This window comes from Salarias fasciatus, chromosome 3 (genome assembly GCF_902148845.1).
Source record: "Salarias fasciatus chromosome 3, fSalaFa1.1, whole genome shotgun sequence".
Classification (NCBI taxonomy): Eukaryota; Metazoa; Chordata; class Actinopteri; order Blenniiformes; family Blenniidae; genus Salarias; species Salarias fasciatus.
Window position 1 is genome coordinate 8,747,679 of NC_043747.1, and position 20,442 is coordinate 8,768,120.

At 48.4% G+C, this 20,442-nt stretch overlaps 1 protein-coding gene across 1 annotated transcript; it reads left to right on the forward strand.

The window, feature by feature from the left end:
• The first annotated feature begins 10,750 nt into the window (after window positions 1-10,750).
• Window positions 10,751-19,682, forward strand: LOC115385818 (transmembrane protein 272-like). Its single transcript, XM_030087889.1, has 5 exons — window positions 10,751-10,816; window positions 14,163-14,248; window positions 14,317-14,367; window positions 14,452-14,664; window positions 19,071-19,682. Exons 2-5 carry the CDS (start codon window positions 14,185-14,187, stop codon window positions 19,253-19,255), a joined length of 513 nt encoding a protein of 170 aa, XP_029943749.1. The 5' UTR covers window positions 10,751-10,816; window positions 14,163-14,184; the 3' UTR covers window positions 19,256-19,682.
• The last annotated feature ends 760 nt before the right edge of the window (window positions 19,683-20,442 follow it).

The window sequence follows — 20,442 nt, forward strand, 5'->3', positions numbered from 1 at the left end:
CTGAGGTGAGTGGAGGACATCCCATGAGAAAACGGACACTTTGTTGTGTTGACAGGGACGGTAGTCTGAGGGGAGACTGAACCCATTATCAGACAGTTAAAGGAGTTTTGAAAAGTTATTTTTACTGTTTAGTTTTAAGAAAAATGAAGCAAATCACTACTGCTTCACTCATCCACACTAACCAAAGCTAACCCTCTAAAAAAACAAAAGCCATGAGGTACAATCACCGCCTCATGCATGTGGCCAAGGAGAACCCTGACGAACTACCTATAGCCAAACAAATTAGCTATCTCATCCCCAGTGTTCATACAGGTACTTGAGGTGGGTTCTTATTCACTGAAGTTCAAGGGCATTGAAGAGCAACTGCATAAAATAGAGACACCCAAAAAAAAAACATGAATGTGATCCCGAACCTCATGCAACAGATCCTCTGTTGGAATCTGGTCCTCCACCTGACCGTATAACACCGGTCCAATAGTACTGCTCCATTACACAGTTCGAGCACTACTCAACCCCGGCTCGACTCAGTTCAGGCTGTTTTTCATCGTACCTGGAGTGACTTCATGGAAACGCCAAAAAACCAAGTCGAGTCAAGTCAAATAGGCACCAGTGGAAAAGTCCCAAAAGTAATGCCACCGCCAGACAATTCAAAACTCCAAATGGAATCAACCAATTCCAAGTTCTAACAAAATATTACCACTGCGTGTGATACTGCATCAAAAGTGACAAAAAAAAACAACAACAAGTGGAATATTTAATGAAAACAAGGCCTCCGTAAATTAGGTTTATTTTTGTTGGGGAGCAAGTTGCTAAAAAAAAAAAAATAAATAAATAAATAAATAAATAAAAGTTGACATCTTTATAAGAAGAGAGGTTAGCAGAGGTTTCATGCATCGCTCCTGTATAAACTCATGTTCCTGAAGGATGAAAAAAGTGTTGTTTTACTCCGTCATCGTATTTTGAATTCCTCTTCAGGTTGGACACCAGACTGCTGATAATGCCGATCCCCATAAAAGCTTATCTTGTTGCAGTAATTTGTAGGGCAATTTCCAGTGTCCTACCCACGGCACAGGTTGCGATCGGTAAGTCACAGACCTATTTTATTGAATTTGTTTTGACACGCAGTATTTTAACTTCATCCTGCCACCGCCCCTCTCCCCTGTGTTCCCCAGGATCTGTCTACCTGCTGGAATGCCCAATAAACCACTACATCCCCATCTATTTGATAGTGGTGGGGGTGTTCAGTCTGGTGCTGATTTGGGTCACCCTCTGTTCGGGCCGTCCAGAGGGTGAAGGACTGCCAACCACTTGGAACCGAGTCTACCAATTTTGTCACTTGCTGACATTCCTCTTTTTCCTCTGCTGGTTTATCACAGGTCAGAATACAGAAATAAATCAAACAGAGAAACGCTTGTTTTTACGAGACTGGCAGCTGATCCTATCAGCGCAGTACCTCTGTTTTATACTGGCTGTTTGGTGTCACGAGGCAAGTGAACCCAAGGCTTTTATTTATTTAAGGCAGACAATTCCAGAAAGGGTAATTCAAGACCAGGGTCAAAGTCCAAAGGCAGAACATCTTGTCCTGTCTGTCTTTTTGGTGTCTTCAAGCGTGTGGTCTCTGAATCGGGGAAGACTGGAAAAATCCTGCAGTGTGTACCAGGCTTTTCCACACATGTGATTCATTTTCTAATAAATAATCTGCAGGAAAAGAGCAGAGCATTTTTTTAAACTGTCATATCTGATCATATTACATTCAGTTCATCCACGTTTGTGTGTGTAGAGATCGACTGTTAATAAACACCATTTTTATTTTGTAGGTAATGTGTGGATCTACTCTATTTATCAGCCAGACTACAACAAGAACACAACAAATATCGATCAGTACTGCGACAAGACGCTCTACCTGTTCGCCTTCTGGACCACGAACCTGGCCTATATTCTCCTGGGTCTGTTCCTGGTCTGCTTCCTGGCCTGCAGATTCTTGTTTGGCTGTATCAACATCAACCATGTCGAGAGACCATCCTGAATAGAAATGACGAGGAGACGGGATGTGTCTCACCCTTCAGGAGTCAAAAGTTCTTTCTTTCAAAAGTGTGAAAAGAACAAAACAAACCTTTTCTATTGTTTTGATTTTCAGTTTATAACACTTATTCACTAAACTGTACTTGAAAATGCTTCACTGCTGTAAAATGTACACAGAATATTAAAATTACTTATAAATGAATGTGAATCCTCAAATGAAATGTGTATTTTGTAAAAGAATCAGTCTCAAAGCTCACATCCAATGGCAATGCACCACGAAGTGACCGTTTCACTGAAAGCCACCAGGTTTAAAGCCCTGGATCTCTGACTTCTGCTGACTCCCCAGAGTTGTCTAACATGTAATAGAATGATGAAGAACTCTGACAACTGCCCTTTTATGTACTTTGAACATTTGACAACTTTTAATCTTTATATTTTATCTTTATAAAATACTATTTGTTGTCCTCTCTGCGCCAGTGTTTATTCCCAGTAAACTGTGGGTGAAACTCTTGTTAATTTCTTCAGCTTTTCACATGTTTTAACAATCTTGACCTGATAGGCTGGTGGTAGAGCGGCTTTCTTTCCGCTGCTCAGGATCTGTCTGTCATGGTGGGAGTGCCGTTCGACCCAGGCGCAGAGACAGAGGCAAGATGAGGTGAGCAAAGGTTTATTCAGAGCAACGAGTCACTAGGACTGCAGCCTGGCTGCAGTGCCACAGGTTGGCTTAAGGCGAGGTTGTGGCAAGGTCGTGGGGTGGCGTGGCGTGGCGAGGTCGAGACGTGGCGTGGCGAGGTCGATGTGTGGCGTGGCGAGGTCGAGACGTGGCATGGCGAGGTCGAGGCAAAATCCCTCACAGATGTGCTGGGCAGGAGAGCGCTTCTGCAGCAGCACGGCAGACCAGAGAAGATAACGATCCGGCACGGACCAGGTGGCTGGGAGAGGCTTAAATAGGCAGGCAGGGTGGCGGTCCCCAGCTGACAGTAATGAGTAATCAGCAGGACCCAGGGAGACTGGGACCGCCCCCTAGCCTGCCAGAGCAGAATCCTGACAGTACCCCTCCCTCAAGGGACGCCCCCTGGCGGACCACCAGGCTTCTTGGGATGGTCCCGGTGAAACCGAGCCACCAGCTCCCCGTCCAGGATGCGGGAACGCGGAACCCACTGCCGTTCCTCTGGTCCGTACCCCTCCCAGTCAATCAGGTACTGGAAACCCCTGCCCCGACGTCGGACATCCAATATCCGGCGCACTGTGTAGGTGAGCCCTCCATCGATCCACCTAGGTGGAGGAGGATCAGCAGGAGAGGGACAGAGGTTACTGGAGTGATGGGGCTTCACCTGGGACACGTGAAATGTGGGATGGATCCGCAACGACGGGGGAAGGGACAGCCTGACCGCAGACTTGTTGATGACCCGGGAGATGGAGAATGGACCCATGAACCGAGGCATCAGCTTCCTGGAATCAGACTTAATGGGGATGTTGCAAGTCGACAGCATGACCTGTTGTCCCACCTGATAGTCCAGGGCTGGAGATAGTCCGATCCGCCCACCTGGCATTTTCCTCCGAAGACCGGCGAAGGGCGGCCCTGGTGAGGCGCCAGACCCGTTGGCATCGGCGGATGTGCCGTCCCACCGAGGAGACAGCAACCTCCCTCTCCAGCAGGGGCAGCAGCACCCCAGAGCCACCTCGAACGGGGACAGACCCGTGGCCGCCGACACCGACGTATTGAGGGAGTACTCCACCCAAGGAAGCAGGCCACTCCACAGCGTAGGATTGGAAACCGTCACACAGCGCAGGACGGTCTCCATGGCCTGATTGGCACGCTCAGTCTGGCCATTAGACCGCGGGTGATACCCAGAGGAAAGACTGACGGAAGCCCCCACCCCCTCACAGAAAGCCCGCCACACCTGCGAGGTGAACTGAGGTCCTCGATCCGAGACGATGTCAACGGGGATACCATGGAGCCTGATGACATGGAGCGTGAGGAGGTCAGCCGTCCTGCGCGCCGAAGGCAGTTTCGGCAATGGGACCAGATGGACCGACTTGGAGAACCGGTCCACGATAGTCAGGATGCAAGTATGACCCCTGGAGGGGGGAAGCCCCGTGACGAAGTCCAGAGCGATGTGAGACCAGAGGCTTCCGGGAACAGGCAGAGGCTGTAACAGACCAGAGGGAGGGGCAGACGAAGACTTCCCCGCAGAACACTCAGGACAGGCACGGACGTAATCCTTGACGTCCCTCCACATACCAGGCCACCAAAATCCGTGGCGCAGGTGGAACAAAATTCTCCTGACCCCGGGATGACAGGTGAGTTTGGATGAGTGAAGCCAGTGTAACACCTCACCGCGGACCTTGGATGGAACGTACGTCCTGTTGGCTGGACCTCCCCCAGGATCCGGCTCACCCACCAATGCCTCCTGCACCCGTTCCATAACGGGCCAGGTCAATGCCCCCACCACACAATCCACCGGGATAATGGTAGTCTCCTTACTCCTCTCTCCCTCACCAGCGAATTGACGAGAGAGGGCATCGGGCTTGACGTTCCGGGAGCCTGGGCGATAAGTGATGGAGAACGAGAAGCGGTCAAAAAACAACGCCCACCTGGCCTGCCGAGAGTTCAACCGCCTAGCAGATCGAAGGTATTCCAGGTTCTTGTGGTCAGTCCAAACCACAAACGGCTGCCTCGCCCCCTCCAGCCAGTGCCGCCATTCCTCCAGGGCCAACTTGACTGCCAGCAGCTCCCGGTCCCCCACGCTGTAGTTCCTCTCCGCGGGAGACAGTCGCTTCGAAAAAAAAAGCACAGGGGTGGACCTTACCATCGTCCAGTGACCTTTGCGAAAGGACAGCGCCGACTCCAGCGTCAGAAGCATCCACCTCCACAATGAGTTGCTGGGCTGGGTCCACCTGTCTCAGGATGGGGGCACTGCCGAAGCACTCCTTGAGTCTGGCGAAGGCCTTCCCAGCCTCAGACCAGGCGAAGCGGGACTTAGTGGATGTGAGCTGGGTGAGGGGACGTGCTACCTGGCTGTAGCCTCTGATGAAGCGCCTATAAAAGTTCGCAAAGCCCAGGAAGCGTTGCAGTTGCTTGCGGTTTAGGGGGACAGGCCAGTCCACCACCGCCTTGACCTTAGCTGGATCCGCCTGGATCGAGCCCTCCGCGATGGTGAACCCCAGGAATGAAGTGGAGACAGAAGAATTCACATTTCTCTGCCTTGACATACAGCCGGTTCTCCAGGAGCCTCTGCAGCACCTGCCGGACGTGGTTGACATGCTCCTCCTTAGATCTGGAGAACACCAGGATGTCGTCAATGTACACAAAAACAAAAGTGTTCAGGAAGTCTCTCAACACATTAATCAGACGTTGGAACACTGCTGGGGCATTGGTGAGGCCGAAGGGCATGACCAGGTACTCGAAATGCCCCACCGGAGTCTTGAACCCCGTCAGCCACTCGTCCCCCTCACAAATGCGGACCAGGTGGTACGCATTGCGCAAGTCCAGCTTGGTAAAGATGGTGGCTCCCTGTAACAGCTCGAAAGCTGAGTCCATGAGGGGCAGCGAGTATTTGTCTTTGACCGTGATGTTGTTGAGCTGCCAGAAATCGATGCACGGGCGAAGAGAGCCATCCTTCTTACTGACGAAGAAGAAGCCTGCCCCGAGAGGTGACGAGGAGGGTCGGATGATCCCGGCCTTCAGGGCATCCTTGATGTAGGCCTCCATGGCCTCCCTCTCGGACCCGACAGGCTGTAAAGTCTCCCCGACGGCAAGGTCGCCCCCTTCACAAGTTCGATGGCACAGTCATAGGGCCTGTGAGGGGGTAAAGACAAGGCCTTGGTTTTACTGAACACAGGAGCCAGGTCATGGAAAACCGGAGGCACCAAGGAGAGATCAGCAGCCTCCATGGTGGGCTGACGGGTGGGCAGAGATGGAGAACAGGCCGCCGACCGGAGGCAGTTGGCCAGGCAGCGAGTACTCCACGAGATCACCCTTCCCCCGGTCCAGGAGATGAGAGGGTTGTGGAGCTGCAGCCAGGGGTACCCGAGGATCACCTCATCCATGGCCTGGGGCAGAATAAAGAAACTGATCTCCTCCCTGTGGTTACCGGAGGAAAGCAGAGTAACAGGAACTGTGCAGGACTCAACGATGGCAACCTGGGTTCCAGAAGCACCGAGGACCTGTTTGGCTGGAGCATGCCCGTCGACGTCGACCCCCAGCCTCCGCGCCAGCCCCTCCGAGATAAAATTCCCTTCAGCTCCTGAGTCCACCAGAGCCTTGGAATGCACCTCCACTGACCCCCATGGCAAAGTGACAGGCAACAGAAGCTTCTTAAGGGGACTTTGATCCTCCTGACCCGCCAGGCCCCCTACTTTCACTGGCGGGCCATGTCTTTTGGCCGATTGGGACACCTGTTCCGGACATGGCCGGACTCCCCACAGTAGAAACACAGTCCCAGACTCACCCTCCGCTGGCGTTCCGGCCCGGTTAGCTGGATACGACCGACCTCCATGGCATCTGGATCCTGCTCACCCGTGAGCGCCGGAGCTCTGGGGCGGGCTGAGACCGTCTTACCAGGGCAGACCTCCCGGGTGCGGTTGTCCAGCCGAACCGCTTGGGATATCAGGTCATCCAGCGTCCTTATATCCTCTCGGTGCGCCAGTTCAGCCTGGAGCTCCGGACGTAGCCCAAACAGGAACACCCCATGCAGGGCTATGTCATTCCAACCACTTGCGGCTGCCACCACCCGGAAGTCCACCGAGTAATCCGCGATGGAACGACCTCCTGGTCTCATCATCAGCAGCCGCCGGGAGAAATCCCCCTCCTCCTCAGTGTGGTCGAAGGCCTTCTTAAACTCAGATGAAAAATGAGAGAAGGAGTAGTTAGCAAATGCAGCACTCTCGATGATGGCTCGGGCCCAACTAGCGCCCGCGAGTCAAGAAGGTTTGTCAAGTAATAGATCTTGGAAGCATCAGTGGGGAACTCCTCCGGAGCCCCTTCGAAAACTAATTTACATTGAAGCAGAAAACCACTGGCTCTTCCAACCTCTCCCCCATACCTTGACGGAGAGGAAATAAAGATGATGCGACGCTGGCCGTAGGCCGCTCCACTGGTCACCGAGGGTGGGGGGCCCGATGGCGGAGTAGATGCACCCGGGGCTGATTTCGCTTTCGCCAACTGATTCACCATGGACATACACTCACTCATCTGTTGTCCCAGATGATGCAGGTAGCCCTCGACTGCATCCAAGCGTTCCTTGGGTGTGGCGGGGCGACTCTCTGCTGGGTCGGGGGTCTGGCCGGATCGTTCTGTCATGGTGGGAGTGCCGTTCGACCCAGGTGCAGAGACAGAGGCAAGATGAGGTGTGCAAAGGTTTATTCAGAGCAACGAGTCACTAGGACTGCAGCCTGGCTGCAGTGCCGCAGGTTGGCTTAAGGCGAGGTTGTGGCAAGGTCGTGGGGTGGCGTGGCGTGGCGAGGTCGAGACGTGGCATGGCGAGGTCGATGTGTGGCGTGGCGAGGTCGAGGCGTGGTGTGGCGAGGTCGAGGCGTGGCGAGGTGAGGCAAAATCCCTCACAGAGATGTGCTGGGCAGGAGAGCGCTTCTGCAGCAGCACGGCAGACCAGAGAAGATAACGATCCGGCACGGACCAGGTGGCTGGGAGAGGCTTAAATAGGCAGGCAGGGTGGCGGTCCCCAGCTGACAGTAACGAGTAATCAGCAGGACCCAGGGAGACTGGGACCGTCCCCTAGCCTGCCAGAGCAGAATCCTGACACTGTCAGAAGTATTGCTTCCATCTGCTGTCAAGTCTGGACTCTGTCGAAAGTTTAAGAACAAGTTTTTCATTGCGTTTTGTTTTTCTTTTTCATTTTACACCTTAAATTTTCATCTGGAAGCCAGAGAGTCCAAACAATAGAATTACCCCAACAATTGTGTCTATTATGCGTCCTATAACACAAAAATACATAACCATATTTAAAATACAGAGCTGGTTAGTGCTTGGAACAACTTCACGGTGTGAAGACACAGGGACGCCATGTGTAACGAAAAGTGGAGAGTCCAGCCCCTCTGGAGGGATTTTGTTCCAGAGCCCCCACTGTGTGTGGATGTGAGCCCAGCTTTATCTAGTCTGTTCTGAGTTTGTCGTTGTTGTTGTTTTCGTTGTCGCTGCTATTGTATTCATCCATTTTACCCCAACAGTAAAAAAACAAACATGTATTTGAGAGGTGATTGATGCTGATTTCGACATATTTTTAGGAGGTGAGCCAATGACACACGAGACAGCATGGCTCATTGTGCGGATGTTTAATTTGCATGCACCTATAGTCATTATTTAAAGGGGTACAGCGCAGTTTTAAATGTTAAATTTTCAATTATTCACACTCACACACGTTTTCACCTTTGCCTGATGGGCAGCAAGAGCTATTTTTGCAAGATCGCAGTCACTCCTATTTTCCTGTGAAGGGCACTGAAGGCACAGCAATATGAGTGATTCGGGTACGAATCGCTCTGAGCATGACGTAATGCGCGCTCCCGCTGGCCTGGTTTCGATTTGTCCACCATTACTCCACCAGACGCTTAGCAGCAACAACTGAGCAGTACTGAGGATGGAGCTTCCAGAAAGTAAGAAAAGACCGGCTTCTAGCGCTGCCACAACTCCAGCACAGACCCCACCAGGCAAAAGAAACTTACATTTTACTCGAGCGCCGCTAAAAGAGCGAGGAAGGAGTTCCCCTCTTCTGTGCACGTACATGGGCACAAGCCACAGACACGAGCTTTTCACTAAGCTACAGTTACGCCTAATGCCTGTAGGGGTCGGTGATTCGCATAAAACGAGCAAACTGCGCTGTGCTCCTTTAATGACAGGTTTCCGTCATTAGACCAGCTTTGCCTCTGGAGCAGACTCCATCCTGTCACCTGTGGGGGGAGGCATAGCCTGGTATTCCAGGAACTCCTCTCTCAGTAGGTCATGCTCCACTGGCCTGTGGGAGGGGAGCAGGTGGGAAAACCTCAGTTTTTCTGTTTGACAAATCATCATTAACTCAAAGGAGTAAGAATTTTAATAAAGCCACTTAAAAGATGGCCCATGTGCTTAGAGGAAAACATTCTACTGTCAGTGTGTATTCATGTTAAAATTTTAATTTATTCTAATTTGGCATTGGTGTTATTTATTACCATGACTTGTTATTTCGAAAGTTTGCATTTTTTGTTAATTTATTAATCTACATTGTGTGATTGTGTGTTTTCCCAGCAGTTCTATCTTTATATAAATTTGAATATTTGCACACCCTGGTCAGTCTTTCTGGTATCGTCTCACGAATCGTGTATGTTGGACTTTAGTGACATCTAGTGGAGAGATTGTATATTGCAATCTACAGAAAACTTAATGGTAAACATAAAGATAATAAAATCCATTATTAACAAGCCGTGACGTGTTTTTTTCCGAGCCGTCCATAAACGCATCATGAGCGTTTATGGACGCTGACCACTGGAGAAGTGGCTGACCACTGGAGAAGCTGCTGAAAACAACTTTTGCAAACTTTGTGCAAACAAACCGTGTCAGGTGAGAAATACTGTTACATACAAAATGATGACTAGTTAATACACGCCAATATGTCATGCGAGTTAATAAGAATACTCATGTTGTTGTCAAGCTCTGCAGAATGAGTTGGAGGAAGGAAACATCTTCATGCTGGACAGGAGGCCTGACGACCAGAACTGGGAAGCACTAAAAGCAAAAAACTGCATGAATATTTAAATATGTAGTTTTTATTTAGACATTTTTGTTCATTTATTTTTTCCAGATAATATTTGATTACTGTATTATTTGTGTTGTTAAAGGCAGCAGGTATAGTTTATTATGCCATTTTACTTCTTCTTGATTACTTTTGCATGTGCCATTAAATGAAATGATGTGACTTTTACATTCTTTTTACATTACATTTTACATACTTTTACATTACAGGGGATCATGTATTACCCTTTTACAGTGTCACTTCCATTCCATGTTGTAATTTGGAATGGCGCTTTACTGAACATTTCATATTCATTGTTGTCATTTGGCACTCAATGATCTACTTATCCTGTCGATGTTCCAGGGTCATTTTGGCAAGGATATAGTTTAAAGAAGTGCTGGTAAGAACTTCACTATCTTGTGAAGTGGCTGCAGATTTCATGCACCATGTGATTTTATCGTTGATGATTTTTACAGTAGACTGTGAAATCCAGTCTGGACTCAGCAGCTCCACTTTTAATAGAAACAATCAAGGGACAACCCAAACCCCCATGGAGAAAAAAAAAACAAAACCAAACGATATAATCAATAAATTGAAAAGAAACTGGAGGAGTGGTGAAAGTAGGAGGATTTGACTGTACACTATGAGGTCAAATGTCATCAACTTGACAAACTTGCAGTTAAACAGTCACCAACTTCCGATTTCTCAAATGAGTCACTGCATGGCTCTCACTGAAACCAGGTTTTCACTGTTTTCTGCTCTCCTGCTTCCCACCCAGAACTGTTTCACACTTTCAAATGAAGTTTCGCATCAAGGATTTTCCTTCCACCTCTTCTTATAAACTTAAATATTCACCAGTGAGCTTAAAAAATTAAGAACAGGAACTTGAAATGTGTGTATTTTGCAGTCCTGCTGTGCAGGAAGCTGAAACATTGACCACGTTTTCCAACTATCAGCTGACCTCGCGAACGCGCTCATTGTTGTGCAGGCACGCGCATGACAGACAGACAGGTGCGGCTGTGAGAGAAGCGGCTGCAGACAGAGAGGAGGCTGAGGGGATCATTACCGAGGTGAGTGCAGGACATCCCATGAGAAAACGGTGTTTTGGTTGTTGTTTTAATTTATTTTATTTTTATTTTTTTATTTTCCACCAGAGAAAGTTTGCTGTGTTGACAGTGATGTGAGTCTGAGGGGAGACTAAACCCATTATGGGACAGTTTAAGGACTTCACGTTATTTTATTTTATTCTTACTTTTTCCTGTTTCGTTGTGAGGAAAACAGAGCAAACCACTACAGCTTCCATCCTCAGACACCTCTGTTGAGAGAATTTAACAGATACGTGGTACAGTGTGACTCCTTGTTTCCATAGAACACATTTTTCCGCCTGCATTACAATAAAACAAGAACATAAAGAATGATTTTTTCTTTTTTTCTTTATATACTATAATTCAGCTAAAATATAATTGTGAATTGAGGACCATTTATCTTTAAAAATGCCAGTTTTCATTTGCAATCTTGTGGTTGTCTGCTCCATGTGATACACTTCCTTTAATTTGTTTTTCCATTGTGTAGGGGGTTAAGGTTAAAGTCAGGCGACTGTAATCTTTGTTTTTTTTTCTTCTTCTTCTTTGTGCAATCAAAAGTGAAATTGAATTCAGTTACAGATTGGTACAAAACTGATTGGGAAAATTCCCATAATTGTAAAACTTGGTTCTAATGGAAATTTGACACCTAAACAATTTATAATTTCACCCTGAATATCTTTCCAACAATTTGTTAATTTGGGAAAATCCCAATCTCCTTACAATATTTTGTAGGCATATAATACATATCTGCCATTAATTGCCGTTTTGATTACAGGAATAAAGAATTGTTCTGTAGGAGGGGGTGGTTCCTGCAGGGACATCAAATAATTCTGTTTATGTAAATAATGCTTCAATTGTCGATATTTATAAAAATCTTTTGCTGGAAGATTATGTTTTTGTTGGAGTTGCTAGAAGGTTATTATATTTCCCACTTTACACCATCTGACCCAACATTTTGGAAATATTTTAAGTTCTTTGGAAATGTTTTAAGTTTGATTGTTGTGCGTTTTTTCTGCTAAACAAATTCCGAGAGCCATTTATTAAGCATAGTGGACGTTGCCGTTTTTATAGGTAAGGATTGAAACAGAAAAAGCAAGCGGGGTAATATGTTCATGACTGTCTCTGTTTCTGTTGGAAGTTTAAACAAGACAAAAACAGATGTGATCGTGTTTGGCACAGTGCTCCTGTGAACACTCTAAACTGCAACACTACCGGGAATATGTTCAACTCCATATTTGTCTTCAGGAATAACACTGACCTAGTTTTTGCAGCCTTTTATTTATATTTCACTTATCTTGTTTCACTATATTCATTTATTGAGTCTTACTGATATTTTTTGATCTTGAGAGCGGAAGTAGAATTTTAATTTCAGTGTAATGCTTTACAATGACAACTAGAATTTGGCACTCAGAGAGCGCAGACCTCTGCCACAGCTCAAATCAGTCACCAACAACCATAAGAACACCGTATATAATCACACATTGTGATCGCGGGTGTGATCAGAGTGGAGCGCTGCAGCGTGCGGTGCCTCTGTCTGTCGCCCTCTCTCCCTGTGTGTGTGTGTTTATCTGAAAAGGAAAACCGAAAAGCAACATAATTTATGTTATTTTACTTCATTTTAATTTGAAAATTGACCGGATTCTGTCGTATTTTCCGTTCCCGACTTTCTGTGAGGTGCGAGGCGCGCGGCTCGCGGAGAAAATAGAGAGGAGCAGAACGGCCGCGGTCCACGACGTGAGCTGCTACGCACGTGGCGGTCCCCCGCGTCTCCTGTATGACCTGTATCTGACAGTCGGTGCTCGGCGTTTCCCACTTCCGTGTCGGAAGCGGCGAGTCCTGTGTGAACCAGGCGTTTGTCCCCCCCTGTCGGCGGGCCTGCCCAACCATGTGAAAGACTCCATATCTCTCAATGATAAAGAATCCTTTAAAAAATTCCTGGATCCAGACAGTGATCCGGATCATCACCAAAATTTATCAATTCTAAGTTAGCCCAAGACCCACCTTTCCACAAAGTTTCATTGCAATCTGTCCATTACTTTTTCTGGGATCTTGCTAAAAAACCAACCAACCAACCAACCAACCAACCAACCAACAAACCCACATGATTACATTACCTCCTGGCGGAGGTAATAAAAATCTTTGAACCTCTTGATAAGCAGCTGGGTATTTGGTCTGACACATTTCTGTTATCAGGTAAGAGCAAAGTGACTTTGAACTGGGCGGGGCCAAAGGCCCAATCAGTTAATGAGATGCTGAAATGACTGACTCACTGTAGAAAACAAAGGAGCAGTTTTTAAACTCTGATCAGACTTCCCTGTAACCTAACAACAGTGACATGTCTTTATCAATCCAGAGACATCAAGTTTCAAACAGGAACAGAAAAAATGCTGAAGGTTTCCTTACGCCCACAGTTCATGTTGCACCATAAGGAATAAAGAATCTGCTGACTGGAATTGCTTCCAAAAATGTCTTTATGTGTCAAATGTTGACACATCAGTGGAAGAGAACCAGTGAGTAAAATGTGAAACTAAATCCTGTGTGAGGGACAGCCGCTTTGACCATATTGTAACCTTTACAGTCTTCTCAGGATAGATTTGTCGAAGCCTTTTGTGCTTTACCTGGAAAGACACATTGCAGCATCAAAGTTCACCGTTCATCAGGCCAGCTGCTTGCATCGACTGCACACTCAAACATAATAAAAGTTTCTGTTATTTATGAAACTTTGGTGTTAATTTCAAGTGACTTGCAGCATCAAAATGTGAAGCGCAGTTTAAAACAGTTAGACATTTTATTTTAATCCCGTTTTGAGGATTCTCCATATTGCACATTTGAAAACCAGATGTAAATGTGATTTGTCAAGCCTGTCATGTGGACAGAGAAGACACTGTGATAGGGAGAGTTCTGCAAAACTTTAACTCATAAAATAAAATCAACAGATGATTTCTTGTCAAGTCGACACGGTTGTGGAAACTAGTGATAGAGACCAAAACATTTCCTGAAACTGGGCGCTTTATATGTTTATTTGCACTCTCAAACTTGGCATTTTTAAATGGGTTCCACTGAGACTCGAGCTCTTTTTGAAACCAAAGTTAAATTAAGCGTATTCCAAAAACTAGTAGAAAATGTAGTCAATTCAGGAACTCTATGGGTGAGCATTAAACCCGGGTGTTCACCATCAAGGCCTATGATCCTACTCCCATCAGACTCAAACCGGAGAGTGCTAATCACTACATTACAGAAAACAAGGCTTCCATAAAATAGGTTTAGAAGAACGTAAACAGTGTGTTGCTTTACTCTTCGATCCGTCACCGTCTCTTGCCTTCCTCTGCAGGTTGGACACCGAACTGCTGATAATGTCGACCACCAGGCTCCTTCAACACGTGCGAGACCCTCCTAAACCCTCAAGAACAACGTCAGGTGAGACCAAGTGACGACACGGCCATGGATTCCTGTTTTCATAAAGCTAATTTATGGTTTTCTTGCAGTAATTTGTAGGGTGATTTTTAGTGCTATCCCCATTGCACAGATTGCGATTGGTAAGTCACAGATGTATTTTATTTAATTTGTTTTGACATTCAGTATTTTAACTTAATCCTGCCATCACCTCCCGTGCTCCCCAGGGTCAGTGTACCTGCAGGATTGTCCAATAAACCACTACATCCCCATCTATTTGATCGTGGTGGGGGTGTTAGTGTTGGTGCTGAATGTGGTGAACTGCTGCCTGCCGAGCACCCAGGAGGGTGAAGAAGAAGAATCGCCCACCCTGCTGACCCGATGCTGCAATTTCCTGTACTCGCTGATATCCTTCTTTGTCTTCTGCTGGTTTATTACAGGTCAGAAATGCTGATATAAACCAAACATCACACTCAATCATTTGTTTTCTCAGCTCTCAGCTCATTAAAAGTGACTATTTGGATTTACGAGGCAGGTGAACCCAAACGCAGACCGGAGCCAGTTTAAGTCAAAAGCAGGTTTTTATTCAAGGAAAACAATTCCAGAAATGACAATCCAAGGCCAGAGTCAAAGTCCAGTAAGCCAGGGAGACAGATCTACAGATACAGACTGGAGAAATGAAACTAAATACACTTGAGCAGGGGAGGAGACAAAACACGATTGTAGAACAGAGTACAAGGAACATGAGGTGAAGCTACCAGGAAGTTGTGCTCAGAACGTGTTTATTCAGTCATTCATTCATTTTCGACCGTTCATCCAGGGCCGGGTCGCGGGGGCAGCTGTCTCAGCAGGGATGCCCAAACTCCCCTGTCCCCAGACACTTCCTCCAGCTCCTCTGGGAGGATCCCATGGCGATCCAGCCGAGTGACATAATCTCTCCAGCGTGTCCTAGGTCTTCCCCGGGGTCTCCTCCCAGTGGGACATGCCCGGAACACCTCCCCAGGGAGGCGTCCAGGAGGCGTCCTAACCAGATGCCCGAGCCACCTCAGCTGGCTCCTCTCGATGTGGAGGAGTAGCGGCTCTACTCCGAGCTCCTCCCTGGTGACTGAGCTCCTCACCCTATCTCTAAGGGAGCTCCCAGCCACCCTACGGAGGAAGCTCATTTCAGCCGCTTGTACCCGGGATCTTGTCCTTTCGGTCATGACCCAAAGTCCATGACCATAGATGAGGGTGGGAACGTAGATTGACCGGTAAATCGAGAGCTTCGCCTTTCGGCTCAGCTCCCTCTTCACCACAATGGACCGATACAACAACCGCATCACTGAAGCCGCTGCACCGATCCGCCTGTCAATCTCACTCTCCATCCGTCCCTCACTCGTGAACAAGACCCCAAGATACTTAAACTCCTCCACTTGGGCCAAAGTTTCTCCATCGACCTGGAGAGGGCAAGCCACCTTCCTCTGGTCGAGGACCATGGCCTCGGATTTGGAGGTGCTGATCCTCATCCCTGTCGCTTCACACTCGGCTGCAAACCACCCCAGTGCATGCTGTAGGTCCAGGTTCGACGGAGCCAACAGGTACAACATCATCTGCAAAAAGCAGAGATGAAATCCTGTGGTTCCCGAACCAGACCCCCTCCGGCCCCTGGCTGCACCTAGAAATTCTGTCCATAAAGATTATAAACAAAACCGGTGACAAAGGGCAGTCCTGCCGGAGTCCAACATGCACCGGGAACAGGTCCGACTTACTGCCGGCAATGCGGACCAGACTCCTACTCCGGTCATACAGAGACCGGACGGCCCTTAACAAGGGGCCCCAGACTCCGTATTCCCGGAGCACCCCCCACAAGACACCACGAGGGACGCAGGCGAACACCTTCTCCAAGTCCACAAAACACATGTGGACTGGTTGGGCAAACTCCCACGAACCCTCAAGCACCCTATGGAGGGTATAGAGCTGGTCCACTGTTCCACGACCAGGACGAAAACCACATTGTTCCTCCTGAATCCGAGGTTCGACTATCGGTCGAATCCTCCTCTCCAGTACCCTAGAATACACTTTCCCAGGGAGGCTGAGGAGTGTGATCCCCCTATAGTTGGAGCACACCCTCCGGTTCCCCCTTTTAAAACAGGGGAACCACCACCCCGGTCTGCCAATCCAGAGGCACCGTCCCCGACTGCCACGCGATGTTGCAGAGATGTGTCAACCAAGACAGTCCCTGCACATCCAGAGACTTAGGGTACTCAGGGCAAATCTCGTCCACCCCCGGTGCCTTGCCACCGAGGAGCTAGCAACCACCTCAGTGACTTCAGCTTGGGTGATGGACGAGTCCACTTCTGAAGACGTGGCGACGGGATTGAGGAGGTCCTCGAAGTATTCCTTCCACCGTCCAACAATATCCCCAGTTGAGGTCAGCAGCTCCCCACCTCCACTGTAAAAAGTGTTGGTGGAGACCTGCTTTCCCTCCTGAGGCGCCGGATGGTTTGCCTGAATTTCTTCAAGGCTGACCGATAGTCCTCCTCCATGGCCTCCCCGAACTCCTCCCAGACCCGAGTTTTTGCCTCCCCAACCACTCGGGCTGCAGTTCACTTGGCTTGCCAGTACCTGTCAGCTGCTTCGGGAGTTCCATGAGCAAACAAGACTCGATAGGACTCCTTCTTCAGCTTGATGGCAGCCCTTACTTCCGGTGTCCACCACCGGTTTCGGGGTCACGACAGGCACCGAAGACCTTACGACCACAGCTCCGGGCAAGCTGCTTCGATAATGGAGGTGGAGAACATGGTCCACTCGGACTCAATGTCTCCAACCTCCCTCGGGACATGAGCGAAGCTCTCCCAGAGGTGGGAGTTGAAAACCATGCTGACAGAGGGTTCCACCAGACGTTCCCAGCAGACCCTCACAACACGTTTGGGTCTGCCAAGTCTGTCCGGTTTCCTCCTGTGCCAGCAAATCCAACTCACCACCAGGTGGTGAGCGGTCAACAGCTCTGCTCCTCTCTTCACCCGAGTGTCCAAAACACGTGGCTGGAGGTCAGATGACACAACAACAAAGTCGATCATCGACCTCCGGCCTAGGGTGTCCTGGTGCCAAGTGCACTTATGGACACCCCTGTGCTCGAACATGGTGTTTGTTATGGACAAACTGTGACTAGCACAGAAGTCCAATAACAAAACACCACTCGGGTTCAGATCAGGTAGGCTGTGCGATCCAATCACCCCCTTCCAGGTCTCACTGTCGCTGCCCACGTGGGCGTTAAAGTCTCCCAGTAGAACAATGGAGTCCCCAGTTGGAGCACTGTCCAGCACCCCTCCCAGGGACTCCAAGAAAGCCGGGTACTCTGCACTGCTGTTCGGCCCATAAGCCGAGACAACACTGAGGCACCTGTCCCCGACCCGAAGGCGCAGGGATGCGACCCTCTCATTCACTGGGGTGAATTCCAACACATGGCTGAGCTGTGGGGCTAGAAGCAAACCCATACCAGCCCGCTGCCTCTCACCGCGGGCAACGCCAGAGAAGTGGAGATTCCAGCCCTTCTCGAGAGGTTGGGTTCCAGAGCCCAGGCTATGTGTGGAGGTGAGCCTGACTATATATAGCCGGTACCTCTCAACCTCCCTCACAAGCTCGAGCTCCTTCCCCGCCAACGAGGTGACATTCCATGTCCCTAGAGCCAGTCTCTGTGTCTGAGGATTGGGTCGCTGGGCACCCTGCCGTTGGCTGCCACCCAATCCACATTGCACCCTGCCCCTACGGTTCCCTCGGTGGGTGGTGAGCCCACCGGAGGTCAGGCCCACGTCATCCCTTCGGGTTGAGCCCGGCCGGGCCCCGTGGGTAAAGGCCCGGCCACCAGGCGCTCGCTTACGAGCCCCAACCACAGGTCTGGCTCCAGGGTGGGGCCCCGGCTGTGCCATACCGGGCGACGTCACGACCTTTGTTGTCCTCCTTCTCATAGGGGCTTTTGAACTGCTCTCAGTCTGGCCCGTCACCCAGGACGTGTTTGCCATGGGAGACCCTACTAGGGGGCATAAAGCCCCCCGGCAACATAGCTCCTGGGATCACGCGGGCTCTCAAACTCCCCCTCCATGATAAGGTGGCAGTTCGAGAGGGAGTGTTTATTCTATGACAATCCCATTAACAGTAGACTTTCATTAATCTACACACACTGAAATGCCTGTAACTTGTATGTCGATTAACAAAACGTTCAGAGTTAGGAAACTTAATGCTGGTCAAAAAAAAAACTGTACCTTTCCCAGGTAACAGCACATCTGTAGAGTAATCAACTCCTCTGCTTCTGTCTCACATGAGCCATTGTCTATGAGCGCCACCTACTGTGGCAACTAGGGGCAACACACACAAACACAGACAAAAGATGGCTCAAACACTTTCAATGTTCCCTCTGGGACACGACTGCTTAACCATTGAGCCATTTTTCTGATTGGTAATGAAACACAGTTTGTCTAGCGGTGGCATTCCAAGTTGTCCTCTTCACATGCTCAGCTTCTGCTGCTCAGCTGCTGTTTTTCCAGCTGTTTCTATTGTTATTATGCAGCTATTCGAGGTCGTCTTCTAGTGGGAGAGTTTAGACAATCATCTTCAGCCTACAATAGTAACATTCAGTAACTCCGTGGTGTGCAAAATGTAAGAAGTCAAGAACTGTGTCTTTTGATATTTCAACTCTTTTTAGATGGATTGCTTTGTTGATTACTTGTTATGATCTGAAAATGAAGGTGAAAACACAATATATTGATTGTATTTTTTTTAAACGGTCATATCTGATCATATCACATTCAATTCATCTGCTTGTGTGTGAAGAGATCAACTGTTAATAAACACCACTTTTACTTTGTAGGTAACGTGTGGATCTACACTGCTTATCAGCCAGACTACAACAAGAACACAACAAATATCGATCAGCACTGCAACAAGACGCTCTACCTGTTCGCCTTCTGGACCACGACGCTGGTCTACATTATTCCATGTGTGTTTGTGACCTGCGGTTGCTGCGCCTTCTTGTTTATTTGCATGCTTGGCTGAAAAATCTTCAGCGATGTTTTGAGAGACCATCCTGATATGAAGTGACGAGGAGACGGGATGTGTCTCACACTTCAAGAGTCAAAAATTTGTTCTTTCAAAAGTTAAAAAAGAAAAAATATTTAAGCTTTTCTTTTGTTTTATTGATTTTCATTTTGAAACACTTGTTCACTGAACTTTACTGTAAATCTTTAACTGCTGTAAAATATACACAGAATATTAGGATTATTTTAACTGAATGTGAATCCTCAAATGAAATAAGATGTGTATTTTGTGAAAGAGAATCACAGTGTCTAAGCTCACGTCTCTGACTTCTGCTGACTCCCCAGAAAGAACATAATGTTTGAAGTGTGTCCATGTTTTAAAGCAAAGTTGTCAAAAAATGTAAGAGAATGATGAAGAACACTGACAACTGCAATTTTTGCCATAAACTACTGTGAACATTTGACAACTTAGTTTTATCTAGAATTTCTAGCATACTATTTGATGTCCTTTCTGCACCACTGTTTATTCTCAGTAAACTGTGGGTGAAAGTCTTGTTAATTTCTGCAGCGTTTCACATGTTTTAACAATCTTGACCTCATAGGCTGGTGGTAGAGCAGCTTTCTTTCTACTGCTCAGGATCTGAAGTATTGCTGCCATCTGCTGTCAAGTCTGGACTCTATCGAAAGTTTAAGAACAGCAGTTCTATTTCATCCCTACTGACCATCAGAGGCGGTGCTGAAAGCACTGGAATGTTCCCTTCGCGCATGCGTAGTTCGAGTATGTATACCAACACACGTCACTCGTGACTCCCCGGGTCACCCCGGAACCGTATAAATACCGGTTCCCTGACCCGGAATCGGCTCCTGTGTTCTTCTCGCGTTTATTCGAGGCTTGAGGAATTGGACTTGCCTTTTTCGGCATATTATTGCTCGGTTGCTGGGAGCCTTGAGACCCTGTTGTTTCGGAGCTGCGGACACCCTCCAAAGGCTGCAACCGTGCTAACCTCTTCCATCTATGCCGCGGCGCCTGGTAGTCACCGCGTCTCCTCGGCAGGAGGATCTGTGCAATCACGGTAAGGTTGCTGTTTCTGTCTAGAGCTTAGCGGAGTGACAGACTAGCCTGAGAGCTCTCCTCTGCCGCACGCACGCCGCTGCCGCTCCGTGAGCGCTGGGGCTGTGCTGCGGGCTTGGGGAAGCGGCGCTAGG